A 22,111-nucleotide genomic window follows, 5' to 3' on the forward strand; every position below is an offset into this window, starting at 1 on the left:
ATGCATTCAGCTGATGTAGTGTGGCTGCCGTAGTCAAGAAGTTAAACTACCGCTCGTCAAATTATTATTGCTTGGTTACGTTTTTATAATTTCTTAAATTTAAATAGAATCATTATTTTAGTTATTGGTTGACAAATTTATTACTTGCCTCTGTGGTAATAAGTCGAATTGCCAAGCGAATACTAGGACACGGACCGTCTATCGTTCTCAGATTTGACCCTTGGACCATGAGGTCATCAATTCGCATTCCCACCCTTCCAGCGTCTGAATTCAACACTGAAAAGGATACAATGGTGATCGGTTGCAATTAAACTAAACATATTTTCAAGTACACACTGATTGCGAGCAGCCACTATATCAGAATAACCCCTTGGTGAATGAGGGTTGCTTCGCGAGCCGTCATATTTGAGCGCTACGTAATCGGACAGGCTTAGTGATGTCCATCCCTTCTCATCCTTTTTCCAAGAAAGAATTCGTTTGACTTGTTTTCTCAACATCACCAAAATAACAATTGGATAACAAAATATTTTTCGAGAACTATTTAAAAACTTGCCAACCTACTCACTTCGAAAAATTTCATCGTTCAAAAGAAGAGTACAGAATCCGATTGGATTACGAATTGTCCAGGTCACTGATGACATGGCTGCACAAAAAATAATTTTATAACAGATGGGCATGATGAGAAAATTAAACTGGTAAATTGCAGTGCTTATTCAGTTCGAAATAACAACACAACTTTCGAATAAAATTAAACATTTTTCAAAGTGAAAAGGGGTTTGAAATTAGAAATAAAAGTATATTAACAAAATCACGAATCATGCGAGCGATGGAAAATGCAAAACTTCTTATTTCAATAAGTTTTGATATATGAAAAAAAATTCTGTGCGCATGAAAACATCGTGAGCACTCCTAATTTACCTCATAGTGTAAACAACGCTTTTTATAGGAATCCATTTTCATGAAAATTAACAGCACAAAGCAGCATTCACTCTAACGCATTAAAAAAAAAAACATATAAAAATAGTTAGACCTGAAGTAAACAGCTGATATTTTTAATAAGTGACTCACAAGTAGAAGTGGGGTACAGCTCTAGCACTAAGGCTGAGTGGTGGGTGAACATTGTAGCAGTGTCATCTCCAGTGAAGAGAAGGGATTGCATCCATTCAGGACGTTGATCTCCATGGCTGGGGGTGCTTATCTAAAGGTAACTAAGTGATAACGTCAGAACTTATGGTGTGATTTTGACAGATTGACTGCCAGCGAAGCACAAACTAAACATTGGCGGTCAATCACCAGCGCAAATGAAAAAATGAAGTGTGTTGAAGCTTCAATTTTAAATGACAGTATGGCGGCAACAGGAGTATATTATATTTGTAGGATAAATACAGTTCCTGCTGAGTACGAACCTGGGGATTACCTTGTTGCTGTTTGACCACTTGGAACGAGGCCGGGTTAGGAGAAGGAAACGTCACGGTTGTCGTGGTGATGCCCGCTTGTCGCTTTCCCAGTACCTTCTCTCTGAAGCAACAAAGTTTTATTTTTTATTTTTTTTTATCGAGATGATTACAACCGGTTTGCGACCGAGGCTGTCAAAACGAAACGACTTTGATTACGAAGAACAATAAAACTGTGGTTTTCTGCACAAGACCTGTGAGATATCGCCAAGGAACGGTCGATTACATTAAATGTATGTAGGATGATCTCCAATGCTCAATGGCAAAAAGCACATAGTTTTAGTCTTTAGTTTTACTACGACAACAAAATAAAAAACTGGACTATGCCTAAACTGTCATTTTTTAAGCCATGACCCTAAATATTGGCATACACATTGGACCGTGTGCACCCTTCGTAGAAAAGTTCAAAAAGTAAAAGGCTTAAAAATAAAATATTGTGTTGGAAACACTTCAAGTAAGTCACCAATCTATGAAAATCTACACAAAACACTGAAAACATATCGATATTCATAAAGTCAATAAGCACTCCTGACAGCAACCCCGTCAAAAGTAGCCTAGTGGATGTGATGTCTGGCAAACAACCTGAATTAGTTTTGTTTGATAAAAACCTGAGTACACGAGTAAATCTGGGTAGCCTACATTAGCTGCGTTTTAAAACGTTTATATTGGTTTAACGAGCGTAATTGATACTTTGACATTGTAAGCATTAAAATCTGAGCCAATGGTTCATAAACCCAATTATTATTTGCCCGCCATGCTGTGTAAGTCGTAGTGGTCTGGAAAACGATTGTCTTTAACATGACAACTGCCTCGATAGCTCAGTTGGTTAGCGCGTGACTTTGTGAACGAAGAAGCTTAAGATTAAGCGACGCCGATTCGATTCAGGAGGTGTACGCTTGAGCAAAGCATTCTAAGGACTGCACTCCATTCGGCACCTAATGGATGGAATAACTACTTGGCAACAACACTTCAACAATCGGAAACTTCACTTTGTCAATCTCAGTAACCGGGCCTGCGTCAAAAGCTTTTACAAATATGCGAAACTACCAGGAAAAACCTATCAAGGCTTTGTCAGTCCGAGGATAATGATTCAAAACCAAATCTATGCTTGTGCTCAATCTTTCTTAGATGTCACAATAATGCCTCAACAGAGGCTGTTAGTCTTCCTAAGCTAGTTTCAAACCTGAGTCAAACACTTCGTTTGCGCATTACATTAAAAACCTTATAAAATGAAACTGGGAGATATGGATGAAAGCTGGAGTCGGACCGATAAAAATTGGAGATGCCCAATGCCTATTGCCGAAAGCCATGGTGCTGTTTGTAAATACCCCATAACAAAACAATGGCAAACATACAGATTCTATGAAAACTTTGGCATGAAAGGAACACTTGTACGATGAACCATAGGCGATGAACACTTTGCCCAAACCACTGGCCGTGACCGGTATCGTCTTTATTTGTGACCTTAAAACTTACTTATAACGAGAGTAATCAGGAACAATCCGAGCAACACAAATCAATGAGCCGATAGAGTTGGAAAGTTCGCGTTGAAAATCTCGTAGGGTCACTTCCAAGCCACAGAAGCCAAATCCCTAAAAATATCAATAACGTGACGCAACATATTAACCACAGTAAGTTTTCAAAGCATCCTTTGGCGCATGTAAAATAATTGTCAATAACAGGAAAAGTGTAGGACGAAAAGTACACCATGAATAACGACGTTGCAATTTCGTTATACAAGGTTACAATCGAGCTATTGTGTATGAACGCACCTGCAATCGACGTAGGTGGCTGTGTCTTTTTTGTAGTGTGACGTAGAGACGAACTCCCGAAGGAATGGCAGCAGTTGGCTGAGAGAAGTTAAATAGGTAAAATATATTATTAAGCATTGTTCATGACAGTTGCACGCACCGCCAGCATGGCAAAATCCAACCACGAAGATTTGCGAAGAAATAGAGGAATTTATTTACTGAACAAAACTAGAAAATCGTTTGATCTCCTTACTCTGGAAACTTGGGAGAAAAGGAACAACCCAAGTATAGTTACATTTCTCAAATTAAATTGCAGATGGCTTGCATTCAAGATAGTTTATACACATCAACACTCCTACAAGAAAATGAATCGCTATCGAGCAAAATTTCACAAAACTAAACGGACAAACTCAACATTATCCTGATAGTCTTCATTACTTTAGTAGAGTAGTTACAATGCTTAACCACAAGTAAATGAAACTAAACGACACGGCAGCATTTACAAAAATAAAATAAAATATAAGCGTTTTCGGCTATAGGCTACATCACCAAGGGCTTTGTAAAGGATGTAAAAACTGTAAACTTTCAAATGTTTTTTGCAACATTTTTATGTTGATGACTGTAAAAGTGTTTTGTTTCTGGCATCCCATTATTCTACTCTTATTACGCGTAGGCTATAGTAGAAACAAAGATACATGAGATACATGCTTACAGTCAAACACACGGCCTTACAAACATCTACCAGGTGTTTTCATTACTCTGTCACGGAGTGTTTCAATTAGGCAAGAGACCACTCTTCCATTCACTTTTGAAGTTTGGTATCAATCACACATCATTGCGGTTTTTTGGGGTGGGCAAAAATTTAAAAAAATATGTTTGAACACATCAAGTGCAGTGCAGTAAATAAATACTTAGCGCTCGAAACCAGAAAGGTCTAAAACCCATAATTACCTGCACCAGTTCCAGATGGTGGGAGTGAAATGGGGAGAGGTAGGAAAGGGGTATTTTATAGGTGGATAGCTTCTCTTTGCTCGGTTTATCCGCTACGGTCAAAATGACCTCTTCATTGTCGTCATCATCCGACACCTTAATAATACATTGGCAATGAACGTCATGTCATGCAACACTGGATGTCGAAAGTTTCAGTCAGACAAAAATAAAATGGTATTTTACTCTTAAAACACAAGTGAATGTCCCACCTACAGCAGTGGCTCCCAACGGGGATGCCACGGCACCCTGGGCCGGGTTGCCATTTTACAATACTCCGGGGTGCCGCAAGCTATACCTCATATTCAGTTTTCATCTGTCTTCAATTGGTTAGCTAGGATCATTGTTACTGATAGAATTTTCATGCACGATTGTTTTTGTTATACATTAAGGGCAATTGTTTTCATACAAATTCTCAGTGTGGTACTCTAATATTCCTGTGGCTTTGTGATCATAATGTCTGTACAAGTTGTGCTGATTCTCGATGATAGTTCAGTGGGTGAATGCTGTGCAATGGAATGGTTTTTGCCCATTTTGTCTGGTAAGGGAAGAGCAGTATAAACTAGTAAACACTGACAGTGACTTCGAATTAAGTAAAATTTACTTTTTATCGAACTGCCATCTCAAAGTGGCATCCAACTTCCAAATAGAATTGAAGTATTAATTATCAGCCTATAGCAGGGGTTCTTAACCTTTTTTGTTTCGTTTACCCCTTGCCGAATAAAAAAAAGAAAATTTACCCCCACCATAGGGCGGCCCCTTGTGATGTCATCGTGTCTGGTTTGGTTTTGAATCTTTATCCTCGAACTGACAAAGCCTTGATAGGTTATTCCTGGTAGTTTCGCATTTGGCATTACTTGTAGAGGCTCTTAACGCAGGGCCGGTTGACAGAGTGAAGTTTTCCGATTGTTGCTGGGAAATTATTCCATCCACAAGGTGCCGCTGAATGGATAGAAATCCTTGAAATGCGTTGCTCAAGCGCACACCCCGAGAATTGAACCAGCGCCGAGTGATCTTGAGCCGGCGCGTAACCACTGAGCTAATGAGATGTCCAAGTCCAGTCAACCATGCGAAGAAATGCAAATAAAGGAAATCGCAATCTTAGCAGAGTTGCAATCCACATTGTGGTCGAAGTCCTAATTAAGTTGTGTACAGTAAAAATGTAATACGCTGCTGCAATGAAACTGGTAGTCTACTTGCGTGGAGCTAAAAGAAAAACACGAAAACTTACACTGAGCATAAATTTGAATCAAAATCGAGTGCAACACTACCAGTTTTTTAATAACTGAAAAGTGAAGTTTGCTTTAATTTATAATTCAGTAAATTTACCCCCTCGGTAGGTGAAATTTACCCCCAGGGGGTAAATTTACCCCCGGTTAAGAACCCCTGGCCTATAGTATTATGTTTTTTTTTCATTTACAAAAAAAATTATGTTAATTTTTGATAGTGCTATTAATAATTGTCTTTTCCAAAGGCACCCACAATAAGCAAATTTGACTACTTTTCTTCACACTGCATTAGAGCTGATAGTCGAGTAAAGAAGCTATGAACACTGAACAGGGATACCATATTACCGTTTTTAATGCCATATTCGAAATATTTGGCGTTTTTTTAATGCATTTGGCAGGTTATTTTTGGTTCGGCATGTTGGCGTTTTTTTTAAGTTATATTTTGGCAGTTTGAATTGACGCTTAAACAACTCCGTTTTATCTATTTGCAATGGATACATAAAATCAGGTTTGAAATGACAACTTTATCGTCTTGTTCTATACTGCTCTACAGAGAAGCAACAGAAAAACAGACAGTTTCAAACTGTAACGACAATCTTTTAAATGTATGCATCAACCTAGAAATTCCAGACAGCTGGTCTCGTACAAGCTGTATACGTACGACAGCATTGGTTCTGCAGACAGCTGGTAAACTTGACTATAAAAATGAAAATAAGCAATTAGAAACTCATGGTACAAACAAACTTTATTAGTGAGGATCACAAACAAGCCACGATCAACTGATAAAATAGAGATCCATTCAAAAATTTTACGACATTACCTGGATGACCATAGACTCTTCCCAAGTGGGGCTGTGGGTGGGGCCGAGAGAAGCGTGTGTGGCTGCTTGGGCCGCTCTACCGCCTCTTTCGTCGTGGCCATTTTTTCTAACATGCAACAAATCATCAAACCGTGAAAATTAAAATAGATGAACATTTCATATATACATTGTCTTACACCATACATAGTAGCAATGCACCACTACGCTGGGACAACGGTGGGAACAAACATTGGCATTTACTTGTCGCGCATTTGTGGCCCTTCTGAATCTCCGTACCACCAAAGCTTAGTGTATTTTTGAAGAAAATTGTTTCAAAATCAAACGCAACTTAAACTTGCTGTAAGTGTAAAGTAAATTAAAATAAGGTATAACGTGAAGTAGCTTGCGATGACGTGAAGATAACACAAGATATCTAATGTTTTACATACCTTTAGCGCAAGAAAAAATATTTCATGACAAAACGTGGAGATAAATACCGATAAAATCTATCTTAAACCTTTCTATAATGTTACTGTACATAGGCGGTGAGTGAAAAACGAAACGCAAATGCAAAGTAGGCTACACAGCTTGTACTGTATAATAGCACTAGGTTCCAATTAAACACAAAACCTCATTTAATGTTCCTGGCAGCACTTACACTGTGGTGAAGGGTACAGGATCGGAGCCGTCTGATCGGGAAGGCAAACTTGTGGCGCCATGAACTATGACGTAAACCTCGGTGAACCCTGGTCTGGCCACGTGATTGCTCAAGAAAGATTGAGATGGTGTTGGTGGAGCGTTGGAATGGGAAGGAACACGTGCACTAGTCAATGTGTGGGATTTTGTATCCAATCTTTCCGGTTCCGACCGAACGTCTTCAGCCGGCAAGTCCATAACTATCTGTAGAAAGGAAAGGTTGGTTGTCATTAAATAGAAGAATTAGGCAACCACGAGCGGTTTGAGACACAACGCGGCAGCGGGGGCTATGACAGCCATTCTAAGCTCAGCATCTGGTTCATTTTCATTTATCAACTTACATACCTAATCATACATCAACTTACATTTTCATATTCAACGTTCATTTATCAACTTAAAAAGTGCTCATTTTTTAACCACAAAAAGAATTCATGATGGCATGAACTGATGAATAATGCAATGCCAATTAATCACTCATGATCACATGAGTGTCAACTGATGAATATTTAATGAATTCGAAAATAACCGGTGGATGAGCAACGATGATCAATCGTTGGTAATGACAGTGACACCGTAGCAGTTTGACGACGACAAAAGCAACAGCAAACAAGAAACCAAAAACAACGAAGTCAGAGCTATACTTGTCAGAACACCTTTTCATGTTATCGAGGGAGAATAATCTAGTCAGAACAGATGGACAGAGCTCATCCATAACTGACAGCTCTGCATCCAGTCGTTCATCATCACGCTCCAGCGGAGCACAAACAAACGTAAGTAGTAATCAATCTTCAATAGCCATTACAGTTTTTTTAACGTAATACAATACAGTGACCACTAAATTTAAGTTTCAATGCCAGCACATCAAATATTACCAAAAGCAGTGGCGTACGCAAGAGGGGGGGAGTTAAACCCCCCATTGAGCTTAATAGTTGAATTTTTTGTACTGTTTTATTGCTTATTATGGTTTTATTCAAATGCGTCATCCTCTATTTTTTACCAACGCAACGTCATACGAGTTCTCATGTAAATTGAGTTAGCCAAGAAATTATTTGTGACGAAACAAAAAGTAAGAGATTGAGCAGCTGGTGTCAGAATTTCTCGCTTGACTTTTGTTGTTAATAAGCTTAGTAGGACTGGTTGTAAAAAAAAACTAAGTTATTGTGGACGCAGGTTATAACCACCTTCTTAAACAACTGATCTATTTTTCACTGGTGGCTTTTTTTAGTGATGGGACAGCTCCTAGCATGAGCAACTTTAGTGTTTACGGTAAAACTTTTAAAACAAAACTTTGTTTCAATTTGAGTAATAATTATTTTATTTTCTTCGACATCATAATTGTTTCAAGATCATAGCAATTTGGTTTCGTTATGCGCTTGAAAGAAATATGAAATGCTAATGCATGAGAATCCTAGCCAACAAGGTAGAAAGCGGCAAAACAATGCGTGGGGTTGCGTGAAAAGTATTTATTTTAAGATTTACTTGACTATTTTCACTTCGGGGTGTTTAAACAAGACACAACGTATTTCAAGATTTTGTTTCGTTTATAAAATAAATAGTGTAGTAATTAATCACAGGGTGTGTAGAGATTTTTGTTATGTTTGACCAACAGTAGGCTACCTTTTTCTGTCGCAAAGTAAAAGCAAAGCACTACAACGAGTATTTAAAATGCCTTTTCGCTACGATATGCAGTGCTCACGTAACTGATACGAAAAACATTTTCGTACTCCATAGAAAAGACTGAAATTCTGGATGAACAGTGGATTGGATTCATGATTTACATTTCATTGCTCATTTAACCAATCAATTGTTATAAAAAAACGTACGTTAATGTTAGTAAAGCTTACTCGACCATCTTTTAGCCCTCATCATCACCACAATATCAACAGCACAAGCCTAGGCCTTGTGACCTTCCACACGCTTACTTTCGTTTCTACTGTGAAGCAAATGTTGAATAAAAATAAAAATTTTGAAACCCCTCGCCATGAAAACTTTCTGCGTACGCCAACTGACTAGAACGACAAGCCAACAATTTTAACTGAATTGTATAAACGCAGCTTAAAATCGATGAAAAGATCATCCAGATTGCAGAAGCGATGGTAAACGATTTTAAAGCGGATATCATGGCTGAACTGCAAGTATATACCTCAAACATTTGTTTATGAGTAAAAATACAATGTTGGTTGCTGGACTTTTGCTTAGAAAAGAACCTACGCACTAACCAATGTAACCATGCACATTGCACAATCATTAATTTAAGGCGCCTGCTTATCTTTTGTAAAAAGACCACCCATCAATTTGACTTCTTTCGTAAATTTAAATTAGTTGACTTCAGCATACTGTGCTCTTTTAAATGAAATTAGCAAACAAGTCGACCGAGTCCAATTCTGAACAAAATAAGCGCAGCGGCAACATCATTGGTAGTCATTTTGAAATACTGTAGGATTCTCTATTTTGTTCACTTGTTCCTGACCTGTAAATGTTTCCTTTAACAACTTTTCTTCAAATTTGATCAAAATGAACCTTTCAACGACAGGATAAGCTGAATGAAAGTAGCCTGGCAAAGACGGTTATCGGGGAGTGCTCAAGTGCGATCGGAAATCGGGTGGATGACGTAACGGCAGAAGAAACAAAGAAACTGGTCTCGGCTATTACCAAAGTTAACAAACAAGCTCAAGAAAAATATTCTGGAAAAATCATTTGTAAAAAAGCAAAATCAGATCTAAATGATTCTGTAAAAAGGGTATGAAATTGGTGACTCCAAATACCATGCAAACTAATATACATTTCTATGATAGGTGCGTAGGCCTAATTATATTATTTTGGTAAAAGCGACAATGCAAGTAATAAGTGCATTATGAAATATGAGACTAACATCGTCTCAAATACTCAAAGGTATGACTTTAAGCTGTTTTGTTCACTTTTTTGAAAGGTATAAAAACAGTGCAGTGTATATGTGATGCAGTGATGCAAGTGAACACAAACTAACATGAAATCAAAGAATTCCATTCAATACAGACTATGAAGAAAATCTTCTCAACCGACTGGCAGGACACGGCGAGAGAAATTACAGAAAATGACACAGAAGAAGTTGAAGAAATTCTGTGGGGTGAACTTGGGACGCAGCTTCAAGAGGTTCATCGTCATTACAGAAACACGGGAGCTGAACTTAAACTCAATAAACAGGTGTAAAAAAATATGGCCCCTTTTAACAGACAGGGTCTGCTACTATTCGGCGAGAGCCTTTTTCGGCGAGTGCCCTATTCGGCGAGTTTTTGAAATTTGTGAAAGGAAATTATCGGATACCGTAGCGTAATTACAATTGCCGTTTTTACATCGTTTTAACGTCGCTAAACGTTGAAATCGTGCAGAAAGGAATAAAAATTAAATGTTTAAACTATTAAATTACAATTCGTCATGTCAGTTCAGTTGTTTTTATTTCTGACCATCATATGAAAAACAATACACGTCAACATAGCAAAGGCGTAGAAAAAGGTAGAAGCGACAAAACACGAACGTTGAAACGTGCTTGTGACCGAAGTAAGTTATTGAGTTGAAAGAAACATACGCGCCGACTTCCGGGGGGCGGCGCCCCCCGTAAATTTATGGTTGAAGGGCAACAAAAATGGTGATGACAAGTGGTGTTTCAAAGATAAAACACTTCGTGAAAAAGATTTAGATAATTTAAACGGTCTTAAAGAATGCCGAAAGCAAGAAAAGCCTACGTTGCTCTTGCCCGCAAAACAGCAGCTGATCGCATGGCTTTCTCATGCGGTATGGAAGTTTCAAAGTAGATGGTAGAGTAACTTGCACTGCTGGAATAGTCACGTAACTATTCACTGCAATATTAAGTAAACCAGCTAAATTAGACGCGCTATTTTCAACGAGGCCTTCCCGCTGTGAGACAATTATGATTCAACAGAACGCATTGTTTTCTTCGCAATGTGTGAGAATTAAATCGAAAACCGATAAAAGAAAAGGTGTTTAATGGTCTTGGTCGCAGATATTGCCTGCATTAACGACGTCTCTTACCGCTATTATCATCTAGCTAACCTGACATCATTGTTTTATGCGGCCGGTAAGGTTTGACATCGACTTCAACGATCATGGAATGTTACGTTATAATAAGAACGATTATATCCCACACGCAAAAATAAAAAAATGATCTCCTCTTTCTGTTTTGTCTCGTGAGCTTTGCATATTGCTCAACAAGTGCATAAAGTTTAGAATTGACAAGAAATCATTGAATTTGAAAATTAAGTTTGAATCACTGCAAATAAACGTATTCAAAAGTTTTACTTAGGCCGACGCGATTTCACACTTACGTAATCTACGTCGACAATGATTTTTAGTGCGTTCATTTTGAAAATTGCCGAGCTGGAGACAACAGCTTGTCCCGTGTTAGTTGAACTTGTCTTTTTAAGGTGAAAATCACTTGCGAACATCTCGACCTTTACTCGAGTATAGCCTACTGTATTCAATAAAAGACTATAAAGACTTTCGATAAAAAACAGAAGAGAAAACACTTCGCAGTTGTTAACGCTTTGAAAGTAATTAGCGAAACGAGGTTAATAAAACTGATAGTGGGTTTTCACTCTGCTTGAGATCATGATTTTTTGCGTTTTATTTCGATAACTTCACTGTCTTGATTGTTGTTATTCACTCGCACGAAAAGGAAATGAATCGGCTTGTTTTCCAACAGTTCCAATTATGAGCTAACAATATCAAAATTTTTACGACTAGGCGTACTGCATGCGTAAAACTAATCCTTTCAAGCAGCGCTTCTAATAAATTCAGTTTGGGACCTATTTGTTAATATAAACAAGACACTAAGCTTGATCAAAGACTATTTTAATTGAGTAAAATAGCGTTATGGTTATGACGTCATCACCTTTCTCGCCCCCCAAGGTTTTTTGAAAAATCGGCGCCTATGGAAAGAAATTTGGCACGGTCGCAACACCTTCAGAAAAATTTAAGATATGAAGGGAAAATAAAACAAAGACAATGTTACAAAAAAAATCATGTTTATGTCTATAAGTTAGTACTTTTGAATAGTTAAAATGATTAGTTTGGATCAACAAATGTGTGGCCTACAGCTTGGATTGAAAGGAAATTATCGGGTACCGTAGCCTAGTTATCCCGACCAGCAAAAATTTGTTCCAAGAACACAGTTCATTTTTACATTGTAGGAACAGAATGAAAAGGCTAACCAAATGTGTGGCCTATCGTGTTAACGTCGCTAAACGTTGAAATCGAGTAGAAAAGGGAGCTTTTGCTGACTAGGATACTTTGAAACTGAGAAACATTCACAGAAGCCTTTCGATTTGTTCCAAGAACCCAGCTAGCCTAACAGTTCATTTTTACATTGTAGTAACAGAATAAAAAGGCTAACCAAATGTGTGGCCTACTGTAGGCCGCCTACAGCTTGGATTGAAAGGAAATTATCGGGTGCCGTAGCCCAGTTATCCCGACCAGCAAAAATTGCCGTTTTTACATCGTTTTAACGTCGCTAAATGTTGAAATCGTGTAGAAAAGAGAACTTTGCTGACTAGGATACGTTGAAGCTGAGAAACATTCTTTCGAATTGTTCCAAGAACCCATTTAGCATAACATTTCATTTGTACATTGATTCAACGTCTGAATACATTATCTTAAAAATGCAACGTATCGTAGGGCTTCTGTGAATGTTTTTCAGTTTCAACGTATCCTAGTCAGCAAAGTTTTCTTTTCTACACGATTTCAACGTTTAGCGACGTTAAAACGATAGGCCACACATTTGGTTAGCATTTTTATTCTGTTACTACAATGTAAAAATGAACTGTTAGGCTAACTGGGTTCTTGGAACAAATTTTTGCTGGTCGGGATAACTAGGCTACGGTACCCGATAATTTCCTTTCAATCTAAGCTGTAGGTCACACATTTGTTGATCCAAACTAATCATTTTAACTATTCAAAAGTACTAACTTATAGACATAAACATGATTTTTTTTGTAACATTGTCTTTGTTTTATTTTCCCTTCATATCTTAAATTTTTCCGAAGGTGTTGCGACCGTGCCAAATTTCTTTCAACTCAATAACTTACTTCGGTCACAAGCACGTTTTAACTTCGCGTTTTGTCGCTTCTACATTTTTCTCGACCTTTGCTATGTTGACGTGTATTGTTTTTAATATGATGGTCAGAAATAAAACTAACTGAACTGATATGACGAATTTTAATTTAATAGTTCAAACATTTTATTTTTATTCCTTTCTGCACGATTTCAACGTTTAGCGACGTTAAAACGATGTAAAAACGGCAATTGTAATTAGGCTACGGTACCCGATAATTTCCTTTTAAAAATTTCAAAAACTCGCCGAATAGGGCACTCGCCGAAAAAGGCTCTCGCCGAATAGGGAACTCGCCGAATCGGACTAGTCGAATCGGACTCGCCGAAACGGGCCATTCCGTAACAGACAAGTGATACAAAGTTCTTACACTCTACTGTATATCGACACAACGGAGGAATGTTTGGTAATTTGGTTCCTAGTCAACAAATTACGTGTTCTCTTTGGTAACGTTGAACCCAGGACTAACAATAACAAAATATGAGAAGTATGTCGTAATAATGAAATGCGTATTGACTGCGCAGTTGCAGAGTCGGTCTGCAAATACTACACTAGGTCACAATCTTTTAAGGTCCTACTCTGTCTCCGGACACGACAACATCTTTCCTACTTCGACTTCCTCTGGTAAAACGCACATGAACGATTAACTGCTCTTAACCTTGTAAGGACAAATGTATGAAGTAAATCTCTAACTAAAATGTGATGGCAAGGAACATAATAATATTTGACTGAGGTACATTTCAGACAAACATCAATGTGGCGGACGACCGGTTGCAATCGCTGTTGCTACAAGTTCACGTCAACAACTTGCAAAGAGTGCAGTACCTCTCTGGTTCCACCCAGCAGTTTCTTAAAAACGAAATGAAGCGTCGAGAACAAGAACTGAAGATGCAAGTCGAGCTCGAAGTGAAAACATTGCGACGGGAACTCGCTCAGATAAAGCAAAATGCTGAACAACAAAACGGTAGCACTGCTTCGTCACAATGTGTAATACTTTGACGCCATAATAGTTCGCTTAAAAGAAATTCAATTATACAGACGGTAACAAGGATTGCGTTGGAGCAAGGTGCGATCATACAGGGAATAATAATTCGACTAACCAGTTATGTTTATACGCTTAATTGGCTCCTAAGATACTTAGTGCAAGACGTTACTGCCAGTTCGTGCATAATATCGTTCTCTCAAGTTGTTGCTTCATCGGCTAATCACTAATTGACAATTCAAAAGGATACATTGAACGAAATGATAACGAAACCACAAAAAGGCTGTTCTTTAGCAGCTTTTCGGAGTAGGTAGTAGTAATACCAGTCCAGTTTTAATCCGGTGATGTCCCCGTTACTGAGGGTGGCGGAATTCACCTCCAAGTGCCGCAATTGCCTTCACACCCTGCCTCCATATCGATTTGTCTAACGCGTCCTCTCTTGTCAAACCCGTTTTGCTGCTTTCCTCTTCAACTTGCCTTTTCCTCGTTTTCTTGGGTCTTCCTTGTTTTCTACGACCCTCCACTTGCAACTCCAGCGCTCTTCTCTCACCTTCACCACCTCACTCCATTCGTCTTCGCTAACTCATCAACACTCTCATTCAAGTTTTCAACCCAAGCAAGTTCATAAGTTCTTCGGTATTCCTTTTTTCCATCAGCCTCACACAACACATTGCTCTCACCATCGCTCTTTCAGTTCTTCTTAAAATCGCCAAATCGTTTTCCCGTAAGCACCATATCTCACCTCCGTACAGAATTGCAGATCTCACGCAACTAGTATAAATTCTTCCAATTATTTTTAACAGAAATCTACTACATAACAACTCTCCACACTCTCTGAATTTCACCTAACCAAACCTTACTCTTGCAGTCAATGCCGCTTCACAACCACCACTGACATTCAATCTATTTCCTGGGTAGAAAAAGGCATTCACAGATTCAACTTCGTCATTCAGCTTTTCAACAGGACCATCCATTCTTTCTTCAATCTTCTTGCATCTTTGACATTCAAAACAATCTCTGGATCTGCATGTCACCTTATTCATCTTTGCCCAATGCCCATCCTCCATGCATCCACTTCCTGCATTTCGTACACATAACAGAATTTCCCTTTACTCTTCATCCACATACGCCACAAGGGTCGATTTTGCTCATTGTGGTTTCCCCTTCCGTTCCACTTATTACAATCTTTGTCTTTTTGATGTTCACACGCATACCTTTACATCGAAGCGACTCCTTCCACTTCTCAAATTTTCTCTCAGATTTTCCTTTGTGTCACTCAACAAAACCAAATCATCGGCGTACAGTATTTCCATCAGTGAATCTTCTCTTACACATTCAGTAATCACATCAAGCACAATGGCAAAATTAAAGGAGAGAGGACAGAACCCTGGTGTACACCAACCTTCACCGAAAACTCGTCTGAGTGAGGGCAGATCCAACGCGAACTCTCGTCCTTGAACCGTCTCATTACTGCTTGCTCGAGTGCCTCTGGTATTTCTTTTTTTCTCATTGGCTTGCCTATTCAATCACTCTTCTTGGAACTATCAAACGCCTTTTCCGTGTCCACGAATCACATGTACAAGTTCTTTTCCTTGTCCCGATATTCTTATTGCAACCTTCTCAAAATAAAAATAGCATCTGTCGTTCCCTTCATACGCATAAATCCACACTGCATCTCGTCCAGCTTCACCACAGATCCCATTTTATTTTCCAACACCTTTTCCACTACCTTCATTGCATGCTCCAAGAGTTTTACTCATCTATATGCCCCACAATCTATTACATCACTCTTTCCCTTTAGGATTTGTATCACCACGCTTGTCTTCCATTCATTTGGCATTCCTTTTCCATCTAACACACGTTGAGTAGGACTGCTAGGGCTGCTAAAAGCCTCGGCCAGAGGCTCACACGTTATTTCAACCGAAAGAAACTGTTTTGCACATGCAATAGCCTACTTCCATAATAGGTCAAGACTTGTCCGAAAGCTGTCGCTTCCTCATTTCTTGATTCCGTTCATTCATAGGTATGCTTGACGAAATTTGTTCAGGAATCAGTGATAACAATAAATAATAATCACTTAGTGTTGCAATAAAATGAAGGCTGTTCAAATTTTTCCTAGCTCAACAACCGGGATCAGGTGCAAAGTGCCAAGTGTTTGGCGGGATGAAGGGAACGTTCGACAGGATGGAAAGTTATCGACGTGCGTAAGACTTAAAACACCAAATTTAATACAATGCTTCAAACTGGATAGGTGCATAAACACACTTTTTGCTTGACATTGCAACGATCTACTCATTGCCAATTCTGGCTGCGATTCATAAAAGTCAACTTCAGCCTCGGTTGTAGTAGGCCTAATATAGAAATTTTGGAAATTTTGTTTGTTTGTTTATTTGTTTATCTTTATCCTGCATTGCGGGAAAGCGGACTTGAGCGCTATGCATCGGTGTACGCCTTCCGACGTACACCTGACCCACGCTGCAGCCGACTGCAATGTCTGTTTCCGGTTGTCTACTCTATTTATGACTGAAATTTGGTACTACTCATTACTCGAAATCGATCACTGGGTAGAGGCAATTATCGTAAAGTTTCTTGCCCAGAGAAACAACAGCAAGTGCGGGTGGCTGGAGTCGAACATACAGGCTCTCGACTGCGAGGCCAACCTAACCACTCGGCCACTGCTGCCGATTAATTAATCTCACACCACAAAGAGCAGTTGTAACTAGAAATACGGTAAAATTACTTTGAGTTTCTACAGCAATGAAGTCTCAACTGCTTTAATCGAGAGGTACCTTTATGGGTTGGAAAGGTCTTTTCCTATTTTATAGAACAAAAGCGGACCTGCCCCGGCCAACCTTGGTTAAGCATAACATAATTCGAACAGGAGGGCGGCTGCTTCCATTCCAACATGTACATTGTACAAGTAGGGTTTTGTTCTCACATCGGCCTGCAAATTCGGCGCGGAGGAACAAACTGCTGACCGTGTCATTCTTGAATGTCCCATTTACAAGGCACCAAATGGAATGCATGGAAAAGCAACACTTGACGAAGCTACACTCACCTGACTTTCCATCACCTGCCCTGAAATTTGAACAATCCTGTCTCATACGAAAGAAGAAGAAAAGATTTAGATGTGCGAGCAGCTGTTGAAAACTCGAAGACACACACCAACTAAAACATTAGACTGCTTTTTTCCTCAAACGTTCAGTAACTTTACCATTCACGCTTCCGGGTTTTTTAGTTTCCAAAACTAAATAATAATATTAAGAATTTACTTGTTGCTGTTCTAAGCTTTACTGTTTTTTGCAATTTCTGATCAGGTGGCCAGGTCTTCATTTTGAGCCTACTATGTAGACTAGCCTACGCATTTCGCTTTTAAAATAGTTGAAAGCAAATGAAACTAAAGCTATGTTTATCTCAAGCTAACAGCAATCAGATTACTACTACTTCCTTTCTATTTCAAGATATTTTTCCGATAACTAAACATGTGCTGACGCCAGATAGATCGCTCCATCTAAACATGTTCAACTAATCATTCATCAACTAACTTAGGCACTTGTTGCAGACGTGACAGTCAACCGTGAACCTGAAATACAAAGTCGAGGCACAACAAAGCCGTTTAAATCAACACAAAGCAAGACGCAACAACAAAAGCAAACTCATGACACCGTAATCTTCAACGTCGATTAAACATCCAAGCATAGTGAATCTGCGTCATACGGGGCATTTACAAATGGTTTGCTGATGAAGCGTGACGCCTCAGAGGAGAGAGTATGTTGAACGTTTGATTGTTTCAAGCTGATCAATGACGTGAAACGAAATATTCAATGAAATGTGACGGTCAACGAGGCGTGTTAAACCAGTCGAGCATGATAAATGAGGTCACAAACCAACTCCGAACAAAACGACGCCTCCTGTGTCCGATAAACACGACATGAATCCTTATTCGACCAATAACCCACGAAAAAATGCCAGTTTGAAAGATGAATAATGAATGGGATGTGAAAAGCAACAATGGAAAGTAAACACGTGCGGCAGCTTTGTAGCTACCGTTGCATTGTTAGAGACGGAAAGTTACTATAGCGTACAGCTGCCATTGAAAAGGGGGTTACAAAACCAACAATATGTCATTGTGCGACCACAATACATGAAATTATTTTGGCCATACTTCTTCTTAAAACAAACAACATTAAGTAAACACCACACACCAAAGTGGTTGCCAAGGCAACTTAACTCATTGAGATAAGTTCTACTTCACATATTTCAAGAATTGTTTTGTCGGTTTGAAAAGCAACAGCTGGAAATTAATGACACGCAAGTAACACTTTGGACCGAAATAAAACTGCCGAGAACATTGTAACACCTTTCTTATGAAGTTGTAATCATCACCTGCATCAAATACAAATCGAAGCTGGCTACCATACAATAATTTCAATTGCAAAACCTAGTAACATTTATGCGCAGAAACACTCATAACGCAGTAGGCAAGCAACAAACTACCGCCATGATTTGCCACACGAACGTGAAACACTCAAGCCTCTTAAGATATACAAAGTATAATATATATTGCAGTAATTAGTTTTACTATGGCAAGCAAAAGAGCAGCGGTTTGTGATATCCATTAAAGTCAAACAGTTAGGGCGTATGCTGAATACTGAAAAGTTTGGATGTTCATTAGGGCAATTATCGTTTCTAGCAGTAGTAGCAACGTTGCAACTAGTGCTAGAAAGGGTCTAGCTTCCCGTTTCGCCTGTTCGTGAAACTTGGACAACAAGACCAGGCTAAAACCGCATGAAACAGCGCATGTTACTCAATCAATGGTAACGACCATTTAAAAGGTCCTAAAATGGCTGCAATGACAATGAATTATTGTATATGTAATTATTTTTGCAATCACCATCACGTAGCGCAGTAGCCTTTTACATAGGGAAGACTGGAGTAAAGTGTGCAATGGGTAAGATGAGCAACCCCTGTTTGTGGAGAAACGAGTGGGCGGAATTTACTTTTTCTTGGTCCATAATATATCACCCATAATGCCACTTTAGTCAACGGAATGGCCCGATTCGGTGAGTCCGGTCCCTATTCGGTGATTTTTTCAATTTTTTTTTTAATTATTGGGTACCGTAGCCTAATTATCATTGCCATTTTAGGGTTAGGGGTTAGAGGTCAGGAACTCACCGAATCGGACTCACCGAATAGTAGCAGACCCTGATTTGAATAGGCCTATTGAATAGGCTATATAAGTTTTGTCCAGTGAATATGGCATTTTACAATTATAGACAATTACGTTATTAATGTCACAAATTCTAACTTTTTTTGTTGCAAAAAACTGAATAATTTTATTGTTACACTATGTAAATCAAATCTGTTTTTTTATTTTGTTAGGTACAAAAGGTGAGGATAATTTTGCCGCAAAAATCAAGATAGGGTAAAGTGTGCAGTGTTAGTTAAAGGAGAATTTTTTGGAGCAGTTGCTCAACTTAACCCAAAAAAAATTTTGTTTCAGCTTAATTAATGTTTAAATTGTCGAATTTGTGTATTTTTTTAGCTTGATTGGATAAAAAACAACAATCTTATGCTAAGCTTGTCTGTCTTGCAATTACAACAACATAATGACAGGGAAATGATTCAGCTTATTGGAATTGCTCAAATTACCCCAAGTCATTGCTCAACTTATCCCATAAAATTTTTGTTTTGGTAAGTCGAGCAACACGCATATAGGATAGATATTAATATACAAAATATATATAAATCACAAGGTGATCAAACCGGATCTAATATGTAACTAATCAACTACAGCTTCAAGCTAGCCCTTTTAAAAATGTTCAAGATCCTTTTTTTTTGCAAAAGCAATTTGAGCAAAAGGTGGTCATCTTACCTCATCCTCCCCTACATTCGCAAAGCATCACAAGCTGTAATTTCTAATTGAACAATAGTCTATGGCTCTATACGACTAAAATAATTGCAACGACACCGTTGTCCTCAATACAGTAGTTGATAGCCAGAAGCATGTCATGCTTAAATGCTTCTGGTCAGACTGAAATGGATGTTAGATAAAATTTTCTATCAACTGTACCCTCGTCGCAGATGGTATTTCAATGTCATGAAGATACAGTCCAAAGGCAAAACGTCCCTCGATATATCTCCCAAGTAAACACAACATAAATGTTAACGGGTCAAAATCGTCAAAGGAAACAATAGGCAAACTCGAACAGGGGGTCTAATCACCTGTTTAGAATAGATGGTAGGAGAGGGTGTTGGAGATAAACTGATGTGGAACGAGGTCTCCGTGTCGTAGTTGATTGCAGCATCATCATCCTTTACTACAGCACTGTGCATGCTCCGCCCTGCTGGCACTGGAGCGTTAAGTGACGAAGTCATGAAGTCTAATCAAAAATAAAAGCAAACGATGCTACTTTGTCAATGAAGTAATTTCGTTATGACAATAAGGTATTCTAAGGTTGCGAACATCACATTTTTTTCCAATCATCACGAAACGTTTCTCTACGTTGGTAAACGTAAAACAAAAACCTCGTGGTTTGAGCAAAAAATACTTGGGCCACGCTGAATGTGGGGCTTTCAAACGGTTTTCCCATTTTTTCTTTAGTGTTGAGTTTACCTCAATCTCTCATCGGACTACCTTTAACGTGGTGAGAGAGTTTCAGTGACCTCTAGAGTCTACAGCTGTACTGGCGGGAGCTAACTGCTCCCAGAAGGGTCAGCCATACCAGGTTGGTCGAAAGGTAGAGGCCAAACAAAACGTAGTCCACAGTACGCAAGTTTTAAACGACGAACAGGCGGATGAAGTCAATCCAGCTCAATGGCAGTGAAGGCGGATGAGGGTTGTAGCATGTCACCAGCTCCAATTGTCTTGGCTTGCCATTGGACAAAGCTGGTGGCCTAGCCAAGTTTACGTGTGCTTGTTGAGAGTGCAGCATCAAGTCCACGTTAATGAACCCACGCACATGCGTCTACGCAAGACACTCAAACCTAGCGGCGATCGATAATGCATAACGGAAACAGGCAAGTAAAAAATGTAAGTTTCCCAGGATTGGACTTATTAACCAATGATTAATAAGTTGTTAAATGGTCGAAGTTGAAAGCTATTCAACAACTCATCGTTATTAACCATTCAACAGCTCATCGTTATTAACCATTCAACAACTCATCGTTAGCATTTTTATTGCAAAGACCATCATCCTCGAAGACGAGAGATGGCCATCAGTTCACCTTCTTAGGACTTAAATTTTTTTTAGCCTTCAATGATGCAAATAAGACAATTTGTTCCTGAAAGTGAGAAAATATTAATGTTATGAACAGCATCAGGGATACCACAAACAGGCATACCTGTCTTTTGCTATTCAATCTCGTTTCTCAGCAAGTTACTCCTTTTTCACATTGAATTAGTATTTACAGACGTTGAAGCAATGAAACAGAAATTTATTTTCTTACTGGGTTACAGCACTACATACAATATATCGCGTAATCGCTAGCTTTTGTGCGCGACAACTATTTAAAGATTAGCCTATGTTTGATGTACCGTACCGGTTTGTGTTGATATGTCCACAGAACTAGTCAGGCTACTTTGGAGCTTGATTTCTGCAAGTCTTCGATGTCTGTCTTCTTCCTGTTTATAAAGTCGCACTTCTTCCTCTTTTTCTAAACGGTCTTGTTTAGCTTTTCGAAGTCTGTCTTCTTCGTGACGCCGTTCATCACTTCCTCTGAGCACATTCTTTCGCTGCGCTACACACCACCATGTTTCGTTGAAACGCAAAAATGGGCACACTCACGCCCCTGACCCATCAGGAACTTCAGCAATGTAACAAGTTCGTGACAAATACGATCGGTGACATTTTGACAGGCATATGAATTATTGTTTCTAGAACTAGTTGCAACGCTCATCTGATGAAAGTGAAAGTAAAAACAAAGACAAACAAGTTGATTTACTGCTTCACTGACGTTTCGGGCACCTTGACAATGCGCATCCTCAAAGCGAATAACACACAAAATAAATTTACGAAGTTATATATTGCAGTGCGGTTGAAGGCAAAAGAAAAAAAAAGAAACACAGGTTATTTAAAATGTTGACTAAAAGATGTGTGAGCGGTTACTT

The 22,111-nt window shown here is 38.9% G+C and overlaps 2 protein-coding genes across 2 annotated transcripts in view; one reads left to right on the top strand and one right to left on the bottom strand.

The window, feature by feature from the left end:
• Nucleotides 1–22,111, bottom strand: part of LOC145774188 (coiled-coil domain-containing protein 33-like) — a 38,947-nt gene that overhangs the window by 11,297 nt on the left and 5,539 nt on the right. The window contains exons 6-16 of the mRNA XM_082585359.1: nt 21,544–21,741; nt 20,227–20,384; nt 6,879–7,120; nt 6,242–6,347; nt 4,157–4,291; nt 3,227–3,304; nt 2,931–3,046; nt 1,407–1,518; nt 1,069–1,198; nt 566–643; nt 149–276 (exon numbers count right to left, since the gene is read on the bottom strand). Of these exons, the coding sequence (XP_082441485.1) occupies nt 149–276; nt 566–643; nt 1,069–1,198; nt 1,407–1,518; nt 2,931–3,046; nt 3,227–3,304; nt 4,157–4,291; nt 6,242–6,347; nt 6,879–7,120; nt 20,227–20,384; nt 21,544–21,741 (1,481 nt within the window). The remainder of the gene's footprint in view (nt 1–148; nt 277–565; nt 644–1,068; nt 1,199–1,406; nt 1,519–2,930; nt 3,047–3,226; nt 3,305–4,156; nt 4,292–6,241; nt 6,348–6,878; nt 7,121–20,226; nt 20,385–21,543; nt 21,742–22,111) is intronic.
• On the top strand, nt 9,521–14,142 carry LOC145774189 (uncharacterized). Its single transcript, XM_082585360.1, has 3 exons — nt 9,521–9,656; nt 9,932–10,099; nt 13,764–14,142. Exons 2-3 carry the CDS (start codon nt 9,935–9,937, stop codon nt 14,016–14,018), a joined length of 420 nt encoding a protein of 139 aa, XP_082441486.1. The 5' UTR covers nt 9,521–9,656; nt 9,932–9,934; the 3' UTR covers nt 14,019–14,142.

The sequence above is a fragment of the Aplidium turbinatum genome, chromosome 7 (genome assembly GCF_918807975.1).
Source record: "Aplidium turbinatum chromosome 7, kaAplTurb1.1, whole genome shotgun sequence".
NCBI lineage: Eukaryota > Metazoa > Chordata > Ascidiacea > Aplousobranchia > Polyclinidae > Aplidium > Aplidium turbinatum.

Coding starts and splice junctions, on each gene's coding strand:
- LOC145774189 (XM_082585360.1), top strand. CDS start 9,935: ATGAAGAAAATCTTCTCAACCGACTGGCAGGACACGGCGAGAGAAATT. Junction 10,100..13,763: donor AACTTAAACTCAATAAACAG/GTGTAAAAAAAT, acceptor GGTACATTTCAG/ACAAACATCAATGTGGCGGA.